This window comes from Lupinus angustifolius, chromosome LG10 (genome assembly GCF_001865875.1).
Source record: "Lupinus angustifolius cultivar Tanjil chromosome LG10, LupAngTanjil_v1.0, whole genome shotgun sequence".
Classification (NCBI taxonomy): domain Eukaryota; kingdom Viridiplantae; phylum Streptophyta; class Magnoliopsida; order Fabales; family Fabaceae; genus Lupinus; species Lupinus angustifolius.
The window spans coordinates 1,071,508-1,094,208 of record NC_032018.1 but is presented as its reverse complement, the minus strand read 5'-3'; the positions used below and the strand labels follow the sequence as shown (position 1 = coordinate 1,094,208).

Genomic DNA, 22,701 nt, shown 5'->3' with positions numbered 1-22,701 from the left:
AAAAAAGGGTAACAGTCACGCAAGGTTGATGAACATAACTGAAATAGACGAGTAATATTAGAGAATAAAGTATCTCCTATTCTACTTTATTATTTTCTATAAAAATATTTCTAAAATTAAATAAAATAGTATATGTTATATTTTTACTAGCCGAAGATTTTTTTAGCAATGATATAAAACCAATTTAATTATTGGATGGAATGTTCAACGTTCTTTATTCTTATTTTTATTTATTTTGGTCACAAATTCGTTCTAGAGGTATTATTAGTTTGTTTAGAATAAATGAATAATCTTACTCCTTCCTCGTTATCATATACTTCATCATACCTTTGATAATTAACGTATTGTGTTTTGCATTTACAGACAAAAGGGATGACCATGAAAGTACTCAACATTTTGTTGATCTTATATGTTATATTAGGTATAAGAAAGTTCAAGCCATTTTCCCAAGTAAAAAATGGAACGGCATTTCCACCATGGAAGTTAGAAAGTATTGAAGATTCATTCGAGACTTAATAACACAACATAAAAACACATCAAATCCCAAGAGAGATTATTTTAATTCTCTCCTTATAATTAGAAATATTATCATTTTGAATGAAGACTTTTTCTTATTAAATATTATGTGTCACTTCCTAATTTTTAATTTAATTTTAGTTGTGTGACATGGTTTCCATATTTCTATCACCAACATTAAGTACTTCCAAGGATTCGAATTGTAATGCTGGTTCATTTACCTTATTTGGTGATTATAATGCTATATCACTACCCATCTCTTACTCGTGTTTTCCTTCCCTTCCACATCCTAACTCACTTATTCTTATCGACTGCTCAATTATTGGAAGAGGTTCCATTTCGCCATTTATGCAAAATTGTATTTTCGTAAACAAAAGAGGAGTTGGTGCTTCAACGTTTTCTCCTATACAAGAGCATGAGAAAAAAGCCTTATACATGTTTAGTTATTGAAGATGTGCAACAAGTCCATAAGGGTTTTCATCTTGATTATATATTTGAATTGGAGATGGCAAAAGAGCTTGCTTGGGTTAATTGGAGTGACCTTGAAGATTTCATGGAAGACGGAGTCACAAACATATGTAATAAAGGATCTAATGACAGAGGAATAGAGCGAAGATGATATGTTGTTTCATACTATATCCTAAAACTATGTTCCGAACTAATGAAAATATTGCATGTTGTCTCATACTGTATCCCAAACCATTCCTTGTGAGTGATACACATCATGGTAACCAAAGTTTCCACCAAGCCAGTAAAGACAAGCAGATTATTTGAAGTTATGAGGCTTCGTTGAGTTGGTTCTAAAACTTCTAATGATTTTGACATAAAAGTGACCCAACCAAGGTTATTTATTTTCACTCTACACTAGTTTATGGGCATAAATTGATCTACAAATTGCTATAAGCTTGATTATATATTTGAATTGCTTGGGCATGAAATTGGAAATAAATCATATTGAATAGTTCTCTCCATCAATGGATGGTTATCATAAAAGTTTTTCAAGCAATGTTACAGCAACAAACAAAATTGTGAAAGAGCAAAGGAGAATATAATGGGGTCAAGATATTGTTTCATTCATAAGATTATCAACTTTATTCTCCTATAAAGGCTAATAAAAGCAAATCAAATATGCCAACCAAATCTTTATTTAAAACCTTTGGATCAATTTGGACATTTTTCTTTGAACTAATAACAAACTACATGCGAGTTATTTTTGCTAGAAATTCAATATTGGGCACTATTATGGGAAGACTCCAAAATTATCATAACCATTCTGGTCCCTGAGGAAAAACCAGAAAAACAAAGGACAAATCAAATTGTTCTGTAATCAGTTATCACTCAAATTTCTGCAACTCTAAAATATGTTATGTCAGTTGCTTGTAAAAGAAATAACGAGTAAGTATCCTTTCAAGAATAAAGGGGAAAAAGTCAAAGGGCCAAAAAGAATAGGAATTGAAAACAAAAGAGAAAAGGAGGCAAGAGAAAAATGGGGTTAAAAGTACTAAGATAAAGAGTTTCTTTTTATGTGCTCTTACATGCATAGATCAACAAGGAGAATTCAACTGTATCTTCATCTTTCTGTTCTGACTTCTCCTCTAACCACAATCTACTATCCAAACCATTCCTAGTCCTGAACATGAAAACTGCATAACCAGAAGCGGGTGCATGGTTGAAAAACCAGTTATGAACATCCCACAACAAATCCACAAGCAACCCATCAACAAAAAGTGTCTGGTTACCCCTGAAATTCCATTGCAGCCTCTTCACACGAATCACGGTCTTGTTATCAATACAAACAGACATAACTGGATACTTCAGCCCTTCATTTTCTCCACTGCATCTGATCAAAATGTCATGCCAAGTACCATTTTCAGAGAACTGAGCCTTTGTTGTGTAAAGTGTGTTACCTGAACAATGTTCTCTTCGTGATAAGAGTGAGACTTTAGCCATTGGGGTTGTCCTAGTTTTAAACTTTTTGGTCATAGTTTCTTCACCTAGAATAAGGACTATTTCTGAATCAACAAGAATTGCAACATAAAAACCATTAACAGGTTCAGGACTAGCATCATATTTTGCATTGCAAAGATCCCAGAAGATTTCAATCTTTGACTCATCAGATTCAACCAATTTGCTTCCTTTCATCTTCCTGAAAAACCTTGAATTGGTGTTAAGTCTGAAGATTGTTTCTTCTTCACCAAAACTGACCTCAAGTCCTTGATTTAAGTGACTCTTACACCATGTGACTGTGATCAAAAAGTGTTTTTGATTGTTGGAAAGGATTGTTTTGTATACAGAAGAAACTGAATTTTGGGTCGAAGGTGCAAGGCTTGGAGATATACAAGTGTTGTTTGTAAAGCTTGAACATGAGGAATGTGGTGTCACATTCACTGCATACTCGCTGAAACATGAAGCTATGTCTCTCATACTGCATGAAAACACTGCAGAGAAACTAAAGATCTGAACTTTTGATAGAAATGGATAATGGGTCGTTTTTATTTTCGGGTTCTATGAAGAAATCATGAGGTTAAGATCACTAGAGAGATGGTTGCTGCATTTCAAATGTCTTTGGCTTTGTGAAGAAGAAAAATAAATTGAAATTGAAAGAAACTTATGACAGGATCATTACAATTTAATTTCCCATTTAACATCTCTCCTAATATTTGCTTTAAGCCCATTTAAGTTGATAATGATTTTATTCATATGAGCGTATTCACAAATTAGTGTGGTGTTTGTTAAATATTTGTAATTTACAGTTGAATTTATTCGATTGGTGTAATATTCAACTTTTTAAATATACTTTCAAAATAAGATGATAATGAGGCTAAAATAAGAAGATAATGTTATATGGTTTTTTGTATAAATAAGAAGATAATGCTAAAATAGGAAATCACAAATTACATAAATTTATTTGTAAAATGTGGTGGTTATTTTGTATTTTCTATAAATTTATAAGAATGTAAATTTGAATTTCTTTATTGATATGAGAGATTTTTTTTCCTGGGAATTATCTCTGAATATATTTGTAAACAATAAGACTTATCATTAGCCAGTGAGGATTCATATATTAACATGAATTTTATAAAAGTGAAGGGTACATTTTAAAGCACTCATTAATATATTTTGTCCTAATGCTAAAGTTTTTTAGAAATTAAAAATTGTAATATCATGATATTTATTTTTCTGCTATTGAATAATATAATGTGATATGTATAAGCAGTTAAACTTTCCCATCAAGCTAGCTGGAATTGCAAAAAGTTAAGCCCTCACTTCAATGAACTTGGAATTCCTCTGGCCCTTTGCTTAGTTATTTTTTCACATACATAACATTGATTCCCATTAGTTTTTTTTGTTTTCCACATGTATGTTCGCACCGGAGGCAATCCTGTTCGAGCCGGGAATATCCACAGGTACGTGGGGCTAACTTTCCCAACGGACATTTTTTTCATCCACAAGACTCGAACTCAGGTTCTTGCTTAAGGGGAATCAAGCATGTACCACTTGAACCAACGCTCGTTGGTAATTCCCATTGGTTTGATTCTCCATGAAACATTAAGAAAGCTGTAACTATTATGAAGTGTGTTATACTTGTTCCAAAAGCTTTATCAAATATTTTGCATCAGAATTTATGATAAAGACAAATAGTTTTTATATATATATTCACAAAACATATTTTATTGATACTTAATAAATAATTAAATACAAGTATTTGATGTTTTCTATATCATAGTCAACTCTTCCTATTCAGTGAACACAAGGAGCAATTCGAATTACAACATGCCTCTTTTTAACTTTAATTATTTTATTAACTTAATTGTGAAAATGTCTTTGTCGTATTCTCTTGGGTGTTATTTTATTATATGTACAAAATGAGACTAAAATACAAATATACAATTGAAGTAAATACAATGCACTCATTACTCTCTTTTAAGTTAGAACTTATAAATCCTAACTTCTCACTAATCCAACATATTTTTCCATATTTCACCATTGGAGTAGAGATATTTGTCCCAAATTAATGATTTCTCTTTTTTAACAAACTTTTGTTTGAAACTTAAAGTTGTCATTTTAAAGAGATTTGCTTAATCAGCTAGCGTTTCGATACAAAGTTTAATCCTAAAGCTATACTTATAGGATAACTAGTTAAAAACAAAATAATCATAAAAAACAATGATTAAAGTTGCCTTAAACTTTTAAATTCTTTTTTAAAGGAAAAAAAACTAGTACAATTTGTAGGTAGGTGCATGGTGAATGAGACTCATTGTTGATTTTACACTTAATTTCAAAGAGAGAAATGTCATATTATTATATTTTAAGGAATAAAAATGTTATATCATATTGTTTTTTCCTTTAATTTTGATGTATTTCTCTCTCTATTAATTGCGATCATTCTAAAAGTCTATGGGGATTTGTCTCTCCAATGTCTAGCCTAAGTTGCCTCTATTGAAGGAACAAGTGGCCTTTCCATGTGAGACATGGCTCATGTTTCCAATTGCTATAATGGCACACAAGTTACACATAAATATAATAACACTTTTAAAATCTTCTACTACATGTACCATTTTTCAAAAGAATTAGTCTATTAAAAAACTTAAGTTTGTGCAAATATCTAGAACAAATCATCTTATAAAAATCATTAGAAGCAGGATGCAGTTTCGTTGACTGTACTATAATGCACTGAATAAGTTGCAAGTTTTGGGTTTTTGTTTTAACATTTATTGTTGTTGAAGTTGTACTAAACAATCTCATATTAATAATCTTAAGTCACGTGGACTTTATTGTCAAATTAATAATTTATAATATATGAACTTTGTATTCAATGCCAATGCCATGGCTCTGTTTAAGGATAGACAACTGCAGCTAAGGGCCACAAGTTTCAGCTGCAGGTAGCAAACAGTACAAGCAGTTTTGTAGCCAGAAAATTGACTTCCAAACTATAAATCTTATTGGATAAGGGTCTCTTTGCAAATTGAATTTTGGAAAGGAAAAAAAGAGAAAATAAAGGCTTTTGAGTTTCCTCATAAATGTATTTTATGATTTCTTTCATTTTCTCTTCTCTCTATAACTCAACTCAAAAACTGGCCTTAACTATTCATTTCAGAGTTAAGTTTTGGAGAGAAAAGGAAATGGAAGGCTTCGGGCTATCTGACAAATGTATTTGATGGTTCACAAGTCTTTTATCTCCATTTTTTTCATATTACCAAGGTATTTTTCACCTTTTTAGCAATGAATTGATATCTTTCAAGGTATGTGATTGTCCCTCCTAATAAGTGACGCATACAGAAATCGAATTTTTGACCTTTTCGTCATCCTGTTGATCTAGCAGGACCTTATACCACTAGACCAATACCTTTTTGAATTTTATTTCCACTTTATTCCCTCTAAAATTCATCATGCAAAGAGACCTAAGTAAATTTGCTTTTCTACTTTTGGCATTAATTCACACAATAAGCATAGCTAGCTTGAGATATAAGTTTGTCAGGAACAAATTACCGGCATGATTTGTGTACTAACAATGATTTGTGAGAGGGAAGCAAAGAAAATAAAAAATAAGTGTAGAAAATAAAAAGAAAAACTAAAGGGAGATGAAATCAATACTATCATTGCTGATTTGCTGTAACAAATAAAGTAGATTGGACAATTAGTTTTCTTTTTTTTACTTAATTAGATCTATTGGTTGTTTATTGGCATTTGATAATTAGTTTTATTAGCACCAACAATTGCAATTATTCTTATGCAACTTGAACTTGGTGATCATTACATGAAAACTATGAGTGTCATCCTAGAGGGCCACAACAATTTTTCTGTTCCTTTGATAACAACTTCAGAATTATGGGTATCACCCTATAAGTAATAAGTAATATCAACTTTTCTTTCACACACTCAATTGATAGAGGAATGAAAAATGATTATACAAAGATTCTAGACAAACTCAAGAAATCATCAATATATTGGTTCGCAAGTTTCTCAGCCAATTGAGCGGATAGAGATCATATGTTTCTATTCATGTTTCACTTTGTGTCCTAAGTCAATTAAATAGTCTACTCAATTAAAAACAAAAATCAATATTTTAATATTATTTTGTAAAATTTGATTGCTTGGAGATATAAGAACAGAAAAATTCCAAGACATAAGATCCTGCCCAATTGAACACGATGATATAGTAAGAAATTAATCTTTGACCGACTCAATGGGACAAAACTCTAAGAAGAAGAAAAATGATGAAATAACCTTACTGTCCAAATATATTTATTTCTTTAGTGTTATAAAAATAAAGGAAATGAAGATTTTTTTGTAAGTTATTATTTATACTTATTATAAAGTCAAAACATAGTGTAACCATCCACCATGGAGTAATTTATAGTTTCCTATTTTGCCCTTGCCTATTTTTTTATTTTTTACAAAAAAAAACTATATAATCTAATGCTTATATTCCTATACATGTTTCATGTTATTTTCTTAATTGTGTCTTCCTTCTTAATTTTGTAACCACAACATTTTTTTCTTTACTTACCAAACAAAAAATGTTTTATAATGATATTTATCTCTTAAACGTGTTCTCACGACTTCAATATTCAATAACAACATTCTATAATATTTCATGATAAGTTTATTTAAATAATTACTTATACACTTCATTTACAAAACTAACTATAAGTGATTCAATTATTTAAGTAAATAATTGCATTTCAAACAATAGAAAAGCGGGTTAACAACACGCTAGTTTTAATAAAGTAAAAATGTTTGATTAGATATGGTTGGTGGATATAGGTTCATTAAATATATTATCTGATTGGTAATCTAAACTAGAATGACATTTGATCTACTTAAGCATGTGCAATTTTAGTCTTCCAAGTTAAATAAACTCCAAAGATGAGTTAAAAACCAATGAATCATGCATCTAAATAATTAATGTCCTTGTTTCAAATACAAATAAAAAACAACAACTAGACTTTGTTGGGATTTACTTGCTTCTTGGGAGTTGGGCGAATAGTCATTCTCATTTCACTTGCAAATGAAAATTTTGATTAAATTTAATTGAAGATGACACTTCAAAATTCCTACATCAAGGTTTGGTGTGATTAGACGGAAACAATTACTAAACCTCCATAAATGGGCCTCGCAAGTGAGAAAAGATTGAGCTTGGGCTACATCATTGGCCCAAATGAAACATTCATTTACATTAATTATTCTTCTTGTGATCTCTCTCTTCTCATACTCCTTCACAAACTCCTTTCAATGTACCAACAAGACGTTGAACTACTGATATAAGTCTTTACTAGTTGGAAGACTTAGTCACGAACTCCGAAAGGATTAGTCCTTACTAAAAAAAGTGAAGGATATCCTTGCTAAAAACTCCTTCTAATATAAATACAACAACAATGGAGTTTCACAAAAGGACTTATTCTTGTGTTGTTTCTCTTGTGATCTTAAGAATCGCTTTCAGGACATTTTCCGATCATATCTCTCAGACATGTTCCGCTTCTTCTCCAAGTCAAAGGTTGGATTATAAAAACAAGATGAAAAAGTTGGGGCTCTTTAAAACAACAAATATAATTAAATGGATACAAAGGAACGTGTGCGCCCATGGCCTAATGGATAAGGCGCTTGACTTCTAATCAAGCGATTGTGGGTTCGAGTCCCACTGGGCGTGTGTGTTCTACAATTTTTAATTCTTTATTTTGATTAAAACTATATAGCATTCTCTCTCTCTCTCTAAAGTATTAACATGGAATTTTAAAAAAGCATGGAAGATGAAATAATTGGGTGATATAGAAGTAATAGAAGGACAAGGTGATGAGTTTTAATAGAAGTCGTTGTCAGAGCAGGTCATAGCTAATAGCCTTGTCACTTTCCTCATCAAACGGCTACTTACAATTTCACATACTCCTTTCTTTCTTCTTTTTACCATTTTTCTATTTTCTTTTACTCCTTCACTACTTATTCATCTTTTAATATTCATAGCATTGAAATGATGTAGTTTTACGTCTCCTTCAACATTTTCAACTAAAAACCTTCACCAAAAAATAGAATGCATGTTTCCCAATGCCAACAAGAATTCTCAATGATTCAACAATGACAAATATCAAGAAGCCCCTCCTCAACACGTGAGCACAACATTTGAGATTAATGTTATCTAGGAAGTGCTAACTTGTAATAATTAAATAGATCCTCCTTTGGGAATATCAACTACACAAAAATAACATTAACTATGTCTTCACTCTCAAATGTTAAAACACATTTTAATCTAATCTATCTTCAAATTTTAATACATGAGGCCATTCACACTGCCAAATTTATATCTATACTCCTCTCTAATAAATGACAATTTAGTTAATAGAAAACAAAAGTTATGATTAATTAGCTAAGAACATAAATAAAGATGTGAAGTGTTCATAACAATATCCATGAATAATTTATACAATTTATAGCAGATTAAATTTTTCTTCTTTCCCCATTGTGATTCCGTTGAAGCCGGGGAATACAATTTGTCATTAAATTTAGTGGCATAGACCAAGTAGATTTGTGTGACGTCCCACCGTGTAATTCACGAAAGAAAGAAAAGACAAAAACAGAAATACAAATGGAAAGAGCATCAAATAACAAATGAGTATGAGGATAATATTTATGTTTTATTATTGAAAAAATTATATCATATTATTTATATTTTTTAAGAGTAATGTTATTAATACCGTATCGATTATCAAACAGATGTAATAGTTTAATCGATGTTTTACTAATTAATTCGCAGGTTAGTTATTAATGTAAAAAAACAATAAAAAATTAATAATATTTTCATTTTTATTAATAAATTAATTTTAAATAAAAATCGGCCAGTATAAATGATACGGTTTAATTAAAAATCAGCCGACACAACCGATCACTTCTGGCCAGTTTTGATTGGTGTAATTACATGACCGTACTGGTAGAGACTAGTTTACCGATCATGTCACACGGTTTTTTTATTAGCATCTCTATAGTTCCAGCTTCAGCTCTCTTCATTCCACTTCTCACTCTAAACAACACTAACTCCACATTTTATACTCTCTCTACATTGAAACCCTATAATCTTCCTTCATTTTCAGATCTACAACTATAAATGTCTAATTCTGATCCCGAAAACAAGGCAATGCCACCTTCTTCATGGGCTAAGAAAACCGGTTTCAGGCCCAAATTCTCCGGCGAGGCCGATTCCGGCCAAATAGCCTTGCCGCCAAAACAAACTAGCGATGCTGACGTGGATCTCGAAGCGGGTCGGGTTCGGGCACCGAATGTGACAAACGGTGTGACCCAGCGCGACAAGGTTTCGTTCATGCTTCCACTTCCACCTTCTAAGGATCCGGTAACGAAGAAACGAAGGGATTCTATCTCTGATGGAGTAACTAAGAACCCGGTTTCTAGTACTAATGGCCAGGTAACGGTGGCGCAACCGTTGGAAAAGCGGTCGCAACCTCCGCCGCGGAGAACGACGAGGCATGAGGAAGCGGTTGATTCTTTGCCGCAAAGTGTGGATGAGGATGGATTTGTGTCTCGGCATTCGCATATGAAGTATGAGCTCAGAGATTCACTTGGTTTTGGTGAGAAAAAAGAGATGTGAAACTTACTTGTTGAACTATGTTAGATATTATAATTAAATGATAAAATAAAACTAACAAAATATAGAGTGGGAAACAGCTTAATTAAGTGCTTGATATCATAAGCATCTAATTGAATATTGAACTAAAGCTAAAAATAGCTAATAAGATGATACAGTATTATAATTTTGTTTCAAATTTCCTCATAAATGTATGCTTATACAGCTGAAAGTTTTGATTATTGATTATTATTTTTTGTAGTTCCCATTGGTGTATATGGTGTCCAGCATTATGTTTCGATATTAGGTTCGTTGATTCTCATTCCGCTTGTCATAGTTCCTGCCATGGAAGGTTCTTATGTGAGTGGTTTTGTGTTTTTTCAACTAACTGAATTGACCTTTTTGTTACGTGGGTAGTGTTATCTGATATGTTAGTCGGTATAGGAGGATACTTCTATGGTGGTATCAACCGTGCTCTTCATTTCGGGAGTGACGACACTTTTGCATACTACTTTTGGGTCCAGGTTGCCTTTGGTTCAGGGCCCTTCTTTTGTTTATCTTGCTCCTGTTTTGGCCATTATCAACTCCCCGGAGTTTCAAGGATTAAACCAAAATGTATGTATTTCTTTCTCATTTCGATATGTTTCACTTCATATAGATATCATTTCTTTATGCTTCAGATCATATATATTGCGGTAATTTTTATTTTTTGTTTTCCTAAATAATTCAAACTAAGACAGCTGATGAGATTTCTATATCAATTTTCAGAAATTCAAGCATACCATGAAGGAGCTGCAAGGGGCTATAATTATTGGATCAGCGTTTCAAGCTTTACTTGGATATACCGGACTCATGTCACTTTTGGTAAGGTATGATTGTGAGATTTTCTCTGTTTGTTTATTTGGCTTTATTACTAGTACGCACATCATTGTTTCAACAAACAACGTGCATGTCGTGAACTGAGGCTATGTATAATGTAGTGCTAGCTTCCAAAAGGTTGAAAAATTCTAAGTGTAGCAATCATAGAAGATAATGCTGGGAAGAAGAATGACATGAATATCAATATGGAAATAAATCAAATAACAGAATCTCATGGTGTTTAGTATGGTTATATGGCCCGACAGAGTGTTCTCTAAAAAGTATGCCCCCACTCATCTCCCTATTATCTTCTATACCCATAATAATTGATTGGGTTATAGCATTGATAGCTACCATCTGTAAATTCTAGTTTAAGAAGCTGATTGCATACTTACCTGAGAACATGCTATGTTTAAATAGTTAAACATTACATGTTAGAATATAAATTTTCCACACGTCAACTTCTCATTGCTCATTTCCACCCCTTATATCATTCATCTTGATTTGTTTTTAAACTGCACAGAGATAGTTCTGGAGTTTCCATTCTGTTTTGTCAGTATAGCTGTACTTTTTCTTTTTTGGTAATGGTGTAGTCAACTGTACGGGTTATATTGAATCTTTCTCTAGAATGAGCAACTGTACTGGTTATATTGAAAGCTGTGCTTTATTACAAATGAGACCAAACTTAGCCCTCCAAATCCTCCTTTATTTATTTATTCATGGGTTGCATGGATTTAGCAGGGAAGGAGGATGCCTTACCTGTTTCCCACTCCATACCACCTAAAGATTACTTTGTTTCCAATTTCCAAACACAGTCAGTAGTCCTCTTTTCTCTCCGTCCCATCCTTCGAGTATTCAGACTGCATTCAAATGCATCTCATATGCCAAACTTAACTGTCTTCCATTCCTACCACCTTAAAGATTACTCCGATTCCAAACACAATCAGTAGTCCTCTTTCCTCTCCTTTCACTCCTTCCAATATTCGGTCTGTATTGCATACAAATGTTGGTCAGAATGTCAGATTGTTGTGGGGATTATAACTATGATAATCATTACATGTCGTAGGAATCAGATTGTCAGAGTTACAGTTTCTCTTTGTAATGAAGTCATCTTCATTTGGCAAGTGTCTTGAATAACTCTGCTTTAGCCAGCTAGGACGAGTGGGACTAATGGTTTCATGTAGAGGCTGAGATTATAGTTTTGAGGTTTACTTGTGGAACTCTCTCTTCTAGATTGTAGCTGTATCAACCTGTCAAACACCACGAGCCTATGTTCTTTTTGCCTACACATGATTCAAATCACTTTAGTGTTCATGTCGTCTGAAGTAAAAACATTACATTTCATATCTTATTTTTCAGGTTGATCAATCCTGTGGTTGTATCCCCAACTATTGCTGCAGTTGGACTTTCATTTTTCAGTTATGGTTTTCCGATGGTTGGTACATGTCTTGAGATTGGTGCAGTACAGTTATTGGTGGTTATTGTTTTTTCACTTGTAAGTCTGTTGGATTTCAATTTCTATCATGTCTATGGTATTGGTCAGTGCACTGTGCTAACATGCATAATCTATTCTGCCTTGCTTTCTGCAGTATCTTCGTAAGATATCAGTTCTTGGACATCGCATATTTCTAATATATGCTGTAAGTTTAATGTTACAATACCCTTCTAAGTTACTATCCAGCAGTTAACAGAAAATTCTGCAGTTCAACAAATGATTTATGTTCGGTGTGGTTTATTTTTCTTCTCCTAACTGCCAGGTTCCTTTGGGTCTGGCAATTACATGGGCATTTGCTTTCTTGTTGACTGAAGCTGGAGCTTACAGCTACAAAGGGTGTGACGTAAACATACCTGCCTCTGATATGTTGTCAGAGCACTGCAGAAAACATGTTTCTAGGATGAAGCATTGTCGAATTGATACTTCTCATGCATTGAAATCATCCCCATGGTTTAGATTTCCTTATCCACTGCAGTGGGGTACTCCTGTCTTCCATTGGAAAATGGCTCTTGTGATGTGCGTGGTTTCCTTAATATCATCAGTGGATTCGGTTAGCTTCTTAGTCTTTTATTTTATTTTTAATCTTGTTTCCTTGATTGTATTATTTATCTTGCCTTTGAATATGTTGATAATTTAACTTACTTGTGTTCAGTTAGAAAATAAGCAGGTGGCATGTTGCCATCTCTATAATGTGCAATGCAAGTGGTATCATGTGTGAAAGGATTTTCTCTTTCTTGAACATGATAAGATGTGGTAAAAGTTAAGATTTGGAGCTACCAAAACCATTTATGTTTGATTACATGATGGCTTGTATGCTGGGGAAAAAAGAAACTTGAATATGATATATCACTCGACTATTAATGTCTTTTCATTTTAACTGCAACCTTTGACAATGAAGGGTAAGAAACTTCAGAGCAATCCGCCTGGAGCTAGGCATTTAATTTATCAGACCTTTGGTTAAAAATAATGATTGCCAACTTGTCTTCCTACTTTCACCTGATCATATTATATTTTGTTTTCTTTTTAGTAGATACCAATTACAAGGAAGAGTGACAATGTATGCATTCTATCTCAGCTTAGGAAATTAGTGCATAGATATTTGGTGGTACTGATTGTGTGATTTCTAAAAAATATAACACATGCAAATAGCCACTTTGTGATTTTAATAGCATGTACTGATCTATGAGAGAGTAACAATATGTTATATCATAATTGATATCATATTTTCATGTACTTTTCTTATATACAGAATTATGTAATTATTGAACTGTGTTGTTGATATTAATTTGTTTTAAACTTCATAGGTTGGCTCATACCATGCATCCTCATTATTGGTAGCATCCAGACCTCCAACTCCTGGAGTTCTTAGTCGAGGAATTGGTTTGGAAGGTCTTTCTAGTGTCTTAGCTGGTGTCTGGGGAACTGGAACTGGATGCACAACTTTGACTGAAAATGTTCACACAATTGCTGTGACAAAAATGGGAAGCCGCAAGGCTGTTCAACTGGGTGCATGCTTTCTAATTGTGCTGTCTCTCGTGGGTGGGTCTCTATACCTTTCTGTACATGCATGTACCTTTACTAATTTATCCTATGATGATTAATGGTGAATAACCATGGAAGAGAAGTACATAATATGAGACATTGGATATTTATTCTTAAGTAGCCTTATATGGATATCTAAAACTTCCTTCCAAGGTCACAATTTTTCTCTCTCTGAAAAGCAGTTCATGATAGCAATAATAAAAATTACATGTCACTGTTTGGAACTTACATTTGTAGGTCATGCAGCTACTTCCCTATGCAACTTTTTGTCAACTGAGGTGTCTAACTAGTAACTACGTTTGCGGATGACTCAATTTTATGGTTTTTGTTGGGATAAGGAGGCTAAAGTGAAAAGTCCCATGGCAATGACATTTCACGGGCGCACCTTTTTTTTAGTTTCTATTTTTGGGGGGTGCCATATCTTTCCTCCTAATTATTACTTCAAATTTTGTATCATACTTAATAATTAAATAATGTCTGCCTACTGTCTCATTTGAACTGGAAATTTAGAGTGATATCTTTTCCAAGAGATGGAAGTATGGAACCTATCCTACCTTTAGTTTCTCTGTTGTAGTCATAATGCCTGAATGCAGTATAGTTGCTATGATTGCATAAAATTTCATCCTAAGACAAACAGTGTCTATGGTGAAGTGGTATGTAGAATGTATATATACTCTTCCAGTTTCCCCATCAACGGCTGCATTCTAACTTCAATAAGGTGTTGATCTCTTATTGGATTTTAGCATGATGATTGGGTTGGAGGGTGTTAAGGCTTCAATTACAAGTGCTGGGCTTAACACGTGGATTTGACCATTCAACCGGAAAAAGGTTAACCATTTTGGTCTTGATTGACCAAGTTTATAAGGCGCTTATCTTCTCATCTCTCCAGTGAGGAATTTCTACCAACACTATCCCGTGCCACACTCAAATTTGCACCATCCAAAACATGTTCTGATTTCTCTTTTTCTTTTTGGAACTTGATAAATCATCGGATAATTAGGATATGAAATTCTTTCCTAGTTTCTGGATTGCTCTCTACTTCTGTGATGTACTTTTAAGAATTTCTAGTCAGTCATCTGTAGAATATTTTTATTGCATATATATCCATGGTTAATTTGCTTAGACCTTATAACAGGTAAGGTTGGAGGGTTCATTGCTTCAATTCCTGATGTCATGGTTGCTGGTCTTCTCTGCTTTATGTGGGCAATGCTTACCGCATTGGGCTTGTCAAATCTACGCTATAGTGAGGCTGGAAGCTCTCGCAACATCATCATTGTTGGGTTATCATTGTTTCTCTCTCTTTCTATACCTGCCTACTTTCAACAATACGGCGTTTCTCCAAATTCAAACTTGTCAGTACCAAGTTATTTTCAGCCCTACATTGTGGCCTCTCATGGGCCTATCCACAACAAATATGGAGGGGTATGCCTTCGTTCCATCTCCTTTTACTATTGTGAATCTTGTGCTTTATCTAGATGCTGTCTAATTATGTGGTGAGTATGATCCAAATTTGTTAATTACTTTAAGACATAAAAATTAAGCCAACGCCCACTTCCATCTGCCAGAGGGTGTAGCTTATAAAACTATGAAATGATTCCTAAATAGGAATTTCCTTCATATTCAATACTTACATAGGTAGCGTGCTCGCATGCATATTTTTATGATCAAATCCCTACTACTCCTTGCTTTTTATTAAGGTTTCTGCTTATATATGCAGCACCTTTTTTGATAGAATCCTGCATGTTTTGTCATGGTTGCTATAACTGGTAGCTGCTGCATAGTGATTTTTGGATGCGTACAGTTAGCTAATAAACATGTATGGGGATTGAGGAACCACTTTTACTCATGTGGTTCCCTTGTTATTATGCACTTGATTTGTGGTTAAAAACTACTGTACTCTTTAGTTCCATTTTAAGAGAGAACTTTTTGTACTGTTAGTTGTTGACATGTCAGATAATTCTATACAATTAGCTAATAAACATGTATTGGGACATTTACTCAAGTGGTTCCCTTGATATTTATCATGCACTTGATTGCTGGTTAAAAATTATTGCACTCCTTAGTTCCATTTTAATAGAGTTTTTTGTGCAGTTAGCTGAAATGTCTGATAATTCTATAATAACACTTTTGACTTTTGTTCCTTTCGCAGTTGAACTATGTAGTGAACACAATTTTTTCACTAAACATGGTGATAGCTTTTCTTGTTGCTGTTGTCTTGGATAATACCGTCCCTGGCAGTAAGCAGGAACGTGGAGTGTATGTTTGGTCTGAACCTGAGGTTGCTAGGATGGACCCTGCTATTGCTAAAGATTATGAGTTGCCGTTGAGAGTGGGTCGGATTTTCAGATGGGTGAAATGGGTTGGCATGTGAAAGGAAGGTTTCATATATATATTGTTGAGCTCAATGATGATTTGTAGTAGGTCATATTACAAAGTAAATTTTGGGTACAATGAAGATCCAGAGGGATCTATTTGTTTTGTAAATTAGGTTAACCATGTATCTAGTTTTGATTCATTAAAAATCACCAGGTGGAGTTTTTTCTTCTTTGCTTTACTGCGGACTTTGACAAATCATCCTGGTTATTATGTATATATACATTATTATATTTTTGAGTTTTTCTTTTGCAGGTTTCTCCATCTTCAAAACCAAAGAAAAATGGGCAACGAAACCCATGTAGTAGACTACTCTTTTATCTAACATTAGGTGTGATTTTTGGGTTAGCTTAGTGACTGAACAAGAGGGGTGATTCAGTTTAGTTTATATCGTTTTTCATTGTTGGAGCCAATTCACATTCGGCTTGGTTTGGTTTATTGATTCATTTTTTCAATGATGTTATATTTTGTGATGTGTCCGAAGGTTTGAACTGTACTATCCTTTATTGGTAAGATTTTGTTATGAACAGAAAAATATTATTTACATTTATCTTTACTCAAATATTATAAAAACTTGCTTATACAGGTACTACCTAATTGTTCATTGGTTCCACGGTTATGTTCTCATAGTTCTGGATCCCATGAAACAATTTACCTAACCATTCAAAGAATTAATGGAATTGAACCATGTAATCAAACTGAACTACATTTTCTGGTTTGGTTTGATTCAATTCTATTAATTTTGCTGCTTAAAATCTTGCACCACTTAACCCCTAGATTAATTCAATTGAAGTAGCGATTTTTCTGGAAATTGATTCACCCCTTAAAAGGGCATAGAGAAATTATTTGAAGGGAAAAGTGTATGGCTTAGCAAAAGCACATGGCCTTCAGGAAGCAAAAGGCTAGTGCCAAATGCGTTAGAATCATCCAAGACACACCATAAAGATAAAATTGTGACAGTAGCAAAAGTAGCAGAATCCTAAGTGATCATGGGTACCCCACAAGATGTGCAAAATGTGCACACAATAGGTCAGGACCATTATCAGAACTTTCAAAAAGTCCAAAAATACCAAGGCCTACCTCTCATGCATTGTCCTCATAAAAGTTACATGGGAAAGACAATTCACAAATGTGACCCTCTAACTCAAACTGGAATAACAGTGAGTCTCACCATTTTCTATATCACCTTGCACTTGGTGAGAAAAAATAATCCTAAGCTTTAGTTAGAGAAAATGAAGGTTAGAATCATTGCATATCAAAGTAGTGCATGAAAACATACAAATGAATATAGCATTCAATAGAATACTGCCAATGAAGATAATAATAAGAAGAAGAAAGATTGAGTATATATAATTATATAAATAACATGAGAATGTCAATGGGTGCTCTTAAGGGCTTTGATTAAAAAATAAAAGAAGAGAAAATGCTTAAAGGTAAATGTTGAAGTTGATTTTTTTAAAATTGGATGTTATATAGTTTTCGAATTAAGACTTGTCTATTATTAATTTCATTAATAAATATTGTTAGGATCCCCAATTAATCACTAAGCCTGTAATATATTTTTGGGTTGTTTTGCCACTTACATAGCTTTGATTATAACATAAGAATATAAGATTAATTTTTGAAGTGAAAAGGCAAAAAAAGAGGTTGGAGAACAGCTGTGAGCATGTTGAAAAGGTTGACTTGTTGAGACAGTGAAACACTATTGACATTCATTTATTTGAGACAGTGCATGGACCACTATGGCAGACAATGACTAAACACTTTCACACACTTTCAAATACAAAATTAATACTTCACTCCAACATGGAACACAGTCTTTCAGGTAGTAAATTTCACTTGGGATATTTTTACAATATTAGTAGTACTTTGCATATTGTTTCATAAAATAATCCATTTTTACCTATAATATTGTAAGACCAGATTTAGACTCTCTAGAAAATCTAGTAAAAAGTTTGTTTAGAACCATTTTGAAAAAAATATGTCATGTTTGGAGATAATTAATAAAGTATCCACAACATCTTAAAATATAATCTTAACTAATATACATGTATAAATACATTTATTCAAAAAAAAATTAGAGACCAACCCCTTTTAGATTTAAATATTATATACTTATATAAACCAAATAACATCTTAACTTACTCCTCATCCTAATCCTCAGAAAAAATGTAGAATAAATTTAAAAAACTTACTCGTAAATGGATCCTCACTCGTTCAGTAATTAGCTATCATTAATTGATTCTATTTTTCTTTTCTCTATGGAAATTCTGAAGAAATGTGATATAAAATAAACTGTTAAAAGAAAAATCATCTCTTAAACACAATGTGATGCATGTATGTTTTTACATTCACTTTGAGAAGCCTATTTCCAACACCTAACTATCCTCTCTACACTCTATATTTTTTCATCTCCCAAAGCCACTTTTCTCTCTCACACACTCAATCAAGTACAGAACATGAAGCTAAGCTTGCACTCTGGAGTTCTTCTCTTTTTCCTTTTCTTCTTATTTTCCTCATCAAAACTTTGTGCCCGTCCATTTTCTACTGAACAAGGTAACCATCTAGTACCTCTTAGGTTCTTAGTGTTGAACTCTTACTATCCCCATGGAATGAACCTAATCAATTACAAATTTGTTTCTTCAGGGGAAGACTTTGTTTTGGAGTTGGAACGAAACAAATCTTTGAAGGTAACATACCATTGTTTGAAGAGTTTAAAATTTATGAGTGTAAAAATCTTTGCACTGTCAATGTATCATTCATCGTTGATTTGTATTACTTTTGTTCAAGAATCAACATATGAATGATGTGCAGTGTAAAAAATACTTATTAACTCCTTGTTTCAATGCCGGGTTCATTGTTTATTTTCTTCTCCTTATTAGTAAATAAAAAGTTAAAATTTATTTTTCCTTTCTCAATTTTTGGTTCATGTCTCAAACTTTTCGTGTATGAAACATTAGTGCCTTAGTCAAGTTCTTTTCATCCAAAAAATAACACAAAACAATGATGTAGTCATGGAAGCCTTTTTGTTAGTTTTTTTATGAAAACTCATGGAGGCAAAAGGTTAAAGTTTGAGAACTAAACTCATGATCCCAAAAAAAAGTTAGAAGTTTTTTATGTTTTGTGAATATAGCAGTGGTTGACAATGGAGGCTTGCAATAGTGGAGATGAAGAATGTTTGGTTAGGAGAATGACTTTAGAAGCTCACATTGATTACATCTACACCGAGCACCATAAACCTTGAAGCTAGAAACCTTCTCATTTTTTATACTTCAAAGACATGATGTGTTCTTCATTTAGCATAGACAACTTTTTATTTTCACTGCAACATTGGGGCTATGCATAAATCTTCATATTATATCATGATCTTTTTGATGTAACACAACCGCTAAGCATATATATAAGAAAAACTATGGCTTTCATTAGGAATATATATGTATTGTAACAACTTGATCATAAGTTACAAACAACATCTTAGTTTAATGGTGTAAGATTCTACAAAATCTTTAAAAAGAGTAAAATATCAAGATTCGTGGGAGTGATACTTGTTGGAAGAAACATCTACACATTAAAAAATGATTAGTTCTTTACCACAAAAAACGAGGGATACCCTTCTTAATAATAATAAAAATGATGATAAGTTTGCCATTATATGTGCATTTTGCTAGTCTTAATGGAAGTTAAAAAATGTGGTTTCATGGAGTGGCTTCTAGTGACGAACATGGTTGGATAAATTATTGCATGCTCTTAGATACATCCAAATCATTGGTAGTGCATTGATGCATTAAAATTATATGAATTTATTTAAAACCAATGATTTAGATATGGCTAAGAGCCTAAGACCATTAATTCAAAATTCAGAATCATACAATAGTTTCATTGAAATAAGACAGGGAGGGTAATACCCATTAAGCAATTCAGTAAACAAGCTCAAAAATATTAACAAAAAGGGTTGAAAAGCTTATAATCATTCAACTATAGGCCACATGAACCTGAATTGTGAACATTCACAAATCTAAGTTGGGTTACCACCACACAATTTTTATTATAGCACTAAATGTCACTCCTTCATGTAATGCTTACTAGCCTCTTGCTTAATGGCTTTGTGAGAAAGGAACAACAAAATTCATCTCTAAACACAAATATAATGTTAAGGAGTTGCTTCACAAAATCAATCCACTTTTGGAACTAGTCAAATTTGACTTTAAAATTCAATATTAAAATTGTATTTTCCAATACTACCATAACATTTGTTCATATTACCTAACAAACTAAAAGCAATACATGTTTGTTAAATTTATGTGTTAGTGCGTTGTTAAAAATATATTTAATTATTAAATTTTTAACTTGAATATATATTTTTCAATCAATTACAAATAGTGATGGAAAAAACTTTATCGGATAGTAGATGTCGTGCTCACGTGTCCATACACGTGTTCACCTAAAACGTTGTTACTTAAAACTCTCAACAACCTTTCAATACCAAATCCCCGTTATACGGTTCTCCACAAACACCTCATCCACCAATCTTCATAAACCTCTTATACCTTTTCCTCTTTTATAATTTCCATCTACCATTCTCTTCCCACACCATTTTACGCTTCTACCCTCATTCTTTACCATCGTGGTAAAGTATTCAAATTCCAATTTTACCCTTTTCTTTCTCTCTATATTTACCTATCTTGTTCTTTACTATGCCATTGCCAACCACTAAGAACCACCACAGAAACAACGGAAGGTTGGGTGAGAACACGATGTCAGCCACCCAACTCCGCCGTCCAAGGACTGTACCGGACCTCGTCTCCTACGGGAACAAATATGTCGGAACGGTGGTGCCGGAGGGTATACCTAGACAACCGCCAAAGGTGTTGCTGAAGGTGACGGTGTTGGGGAGTCTTGCCGCCGTGCAGGTGCTGATGAGACCGGAATCCTCCGTCGCGGATTTGGTGGAGGGTGCGTTGCGGCAGTACGTGAAGGAAGGGCGGCGTCCAATATTGCCTAGCATGAAGGGCTTTGATTTCGACCTCCATTATTCACAGTTTAGTTTAGAAAGTGAGTATCAAATCTTCTATAACTACATACTATTTTCTTCTGTCATGATATAAAGGTTTAGCAATCATTCTCGGTGTGAGATTTACTTTCCAAGCCTGCCGGACAAGGTGAGGGTTATTTTTGACCCATAACCAAATGATATCTTCTAGCTAATAACAAACAAAAAGAAGTTGGGCTCTGACTATGATACATGTTAAGTTCATGTAAAAAATAGCTGGCAATGAAAGGAGTAATCCAACCTTTATTTAAACTGTTGATGAGTTAGTTTATTGAAACCCTAGGTTCTCCAAACCTTTATTTAAACTGTTGATGAGTTAGTTTATTGAAACCCTAGGTTCTCCAAACCTTTATTTAAACTGTTGATGAGTTAGTTTATTGAAACCCTAGGTTCTGCAATTGAAAACCTTTATTGAAATATACAATGTTTGTGGGGAGAATTTGTTTTCTGTTTTCCTGCCATGGTTTCTGAAGATTAGGTTTTCTAAATAATATTCTGGGGCACTTCGTAATCCTTAATTATGTGGTGTTCCTTTTGTTACTCCATCTATATAAAAAAGGGAAAAAATGTAAAAGATCCTTCCAAATTAAAAGGGAAATTATATACTATAATATTTTATGTTAGAAAGAGATGAGTGACATCTTGCTTCATATGAAATCTGATAGAAATAAAGCTATTTTGTCCTTAATCAAATTCATGCACCTAGGGTTTTTTTTTTTTTTTGGTTATGGAAAACTGATCTGATTTTGTGATATGCTTAGGTTTGGATAGAGATGAGAAGCTGATAGATCTTGGATCAAGAAACTTCTTTATGTGTCCGAGAAAGTCTGTCTCCGCCGTGGAAGGTGGTGGTGGTGGTAGGGAGGATTACATGACGACACCGTTTGCCTCATGTGCCAACGAGGTTAGCAAAGTGAGACAAGGTGGTAATCGTGATGCAGCAGGCTTTGGTTGGTTCAAGCTAATGCATTTCTTGCTCCCATGATTCTTATATATCATAGTTTTCACCTCCATGCTTATAATTGTTTCAACTTAAAACTCTTTTGAGTTTGATTTTCTTTAAAAATGCAAGAGAAATTCTTAGATCTTCACCATTAAAGCATCTAGGAAATTCTCCTTGTAAAACTAAGGTGGCTAAGTAGGGAGTTTTTAGATTTATGGGCATGCAAAAGCATAATTGTAAAATTATTGCATGCATGTTTGATTTCCGAAGACACATGCTTTATATTTTAAAGCTCTTTGGTATAATTATATTTTCTGTAATCCCTCTTTTTTAGTATGTTCCTTTCTTCCATT

General features: G+C 33.3%; 4 protein-coding genes and 1 non-coding gene across 9 annotated transcripts; 4 read left to right on the top strand and 1 right to left on the bottom strand.

Annotated features, from left to right (window-relative positions):
* Window positions 1,504–3,118, bottom strand: LOC109358914. Its single transcript, XM_019603409.1, has one exon. The coding sequence runs from the start codon at window positions 2,938–2,940 to the stop codon at window positions 2,038–2,040; it is 903 nt and encodes a 300-aa protein (XP_019458954.1). The 5' UTR covers window positions 2,941–3,118; the 3' UTR covers window positions 1,504–2,037.
* TRNAR-UCU lies at window positions 8,095–8,167 on the top strand. Its single transcript has one exon. It is a non-coding gene; the product is annotated as a tRNA-Arg (tRNA).
* Window positions 9,507–16,614, top strand: LOC109358562 (nucleobase-ascorbate transporter 12-like). Of its 2 annotated transcripts, XM_019602859.1 has the most exons (11): window positions 9,507–9,700; window positions 9,743–10,091; window positions 10,350–10,447; window positions 10,532–10,702; window positions 10,856–10,956; window positions 12,305–12,440; window positions 12,535–12,585; window positions 12,703–12,990; window positions 13,745–13,979; window positions 15,118–15,404; window positions 16,132–16,614. In XM_019602859.1, exons 1-11 carry the CDS (start codon window positions 9,614–9,616, stop codon window positions 16,351–16,353), a joined length of 2,025 nt encoding a protein of 674 aa, XP_019458404.1. In that variant the 5' UTR covers window positions 9,507–9,613; the 3' UTR covers window positions 16,354–16,614. The 2 variants fall into 2 exon arrangements, with proteins under 2 accessions (XP_019458404.1, XP_019458402.1); XM_019602857.1 differs by having other exon boundaries at window positions 9,507–10,091.
* Window positions 18,651–19,677, top strand: LOC109358564 (putative phytosulfokines 6). Of its 4 annotated transcripts, none has more exons than XM_019602863.1 (3): window positions 18,654–18,911; window positions 19,002–19,045; window positions 19,489–19,677. In XM_019602863.1, the coding sequence occupies exons 1-3, from the start codon at window positions 18,815–18,817 to the stop codon at window positions 19,597–19,599; spliced, it is 252 nt and encodes an 83-aa protein (XP_019458408.1). In that variant the 5' UTR covers window positions 18,654–18,814; the 3' UTR covers window positions 19,600–19,677. The 4 variants fall into 4 exon arrangements, with proteins under 4 accessions (XP_019458406.1, XP_019458407.1, XP_019458408.1 ...); XM_019602864.1 differs by having other exon boundaries at window positions 18,655–18,911; window positions 19,492–19,677; XM_019602861.1 differs by having other exon boundaries at window positions 18,651–19,045.
* On the top strand, window positions 20,798–22,701 carry LOC109358563 (uncharacterized protein At4g22758-like). The gene is made up of 2 exons (XM_019602860.1): window positions 20,798–21,407; window positions 22,167–22,701. The coding sequence occupies exons 1-2, from the start codon at window positions 21,050–21,052 to the stop codon at window positions 22,388–22,390; spliced, it is 582 nt and encodes a 193-aa protein (XP_019458405.1). The 5' UTR covers window positions 20,798–21,049; the 3' UTR covers window positions 22,391–22,701.

Bases quoted from the DNA above. Each gene is read 5' to 3' on its own strand.
- LOC109358563 (XM_019602860.1), top strand. From the start codon at position 21,050: ATGCCATTGCCAACCACTAAGAACCACCACAGAAACAACGGAAGGTTG. The intron at 21,408-22,166 runs GTGAGTATCAAA...TGATATGCTTAG, and splicing joins TTCACAGTTTAGTTTAGAAA to GTTTGGATAGAGATGAGAAG.
- LOC109358562 (XM_019602857.1), top strand. From the start codon at position 9,614: ATGTCTAATTCTGATCCCGAAAACAAGGCAATGCCACCTTCTTCATGG. The intron at 10,448-10,531 runs GTGAGTGGTTTT...TAGTCGGTATAG, and splicing joins CTGCCATGGAAGGTTCTTAT to GAGGATACTTCTATGGTGGT. The intron at 12,991-13,744 runs GTTAGCTTCTTA...TAAACTTCATAG, and splicing joins TAATATCATCAGTGGATTCG to GTTGGCTCATACCATGCATC.
- LOC109358564 (XM_019602861.1), top strand. From the start codon at position 18,815: ATGAAGCTAAGCTTGCACTCTGGAGTTCTTCTCTTTTTCCTTTTCTTC. The intron at 19,046-19,488 runs GTAACATACCAT...TTGTGAATATAG, and splicing joins AACGAAACAAATCTTTGAAG to CAGTGGTTGACAATGGAGGC.
- LOC109358914 (XM_019603409.1), bottom strand. From the start codon at position 2,940: ATGAGAGACATAGCTTCATGTTTCAGCGAGTATGCAGTGAATGTGACA.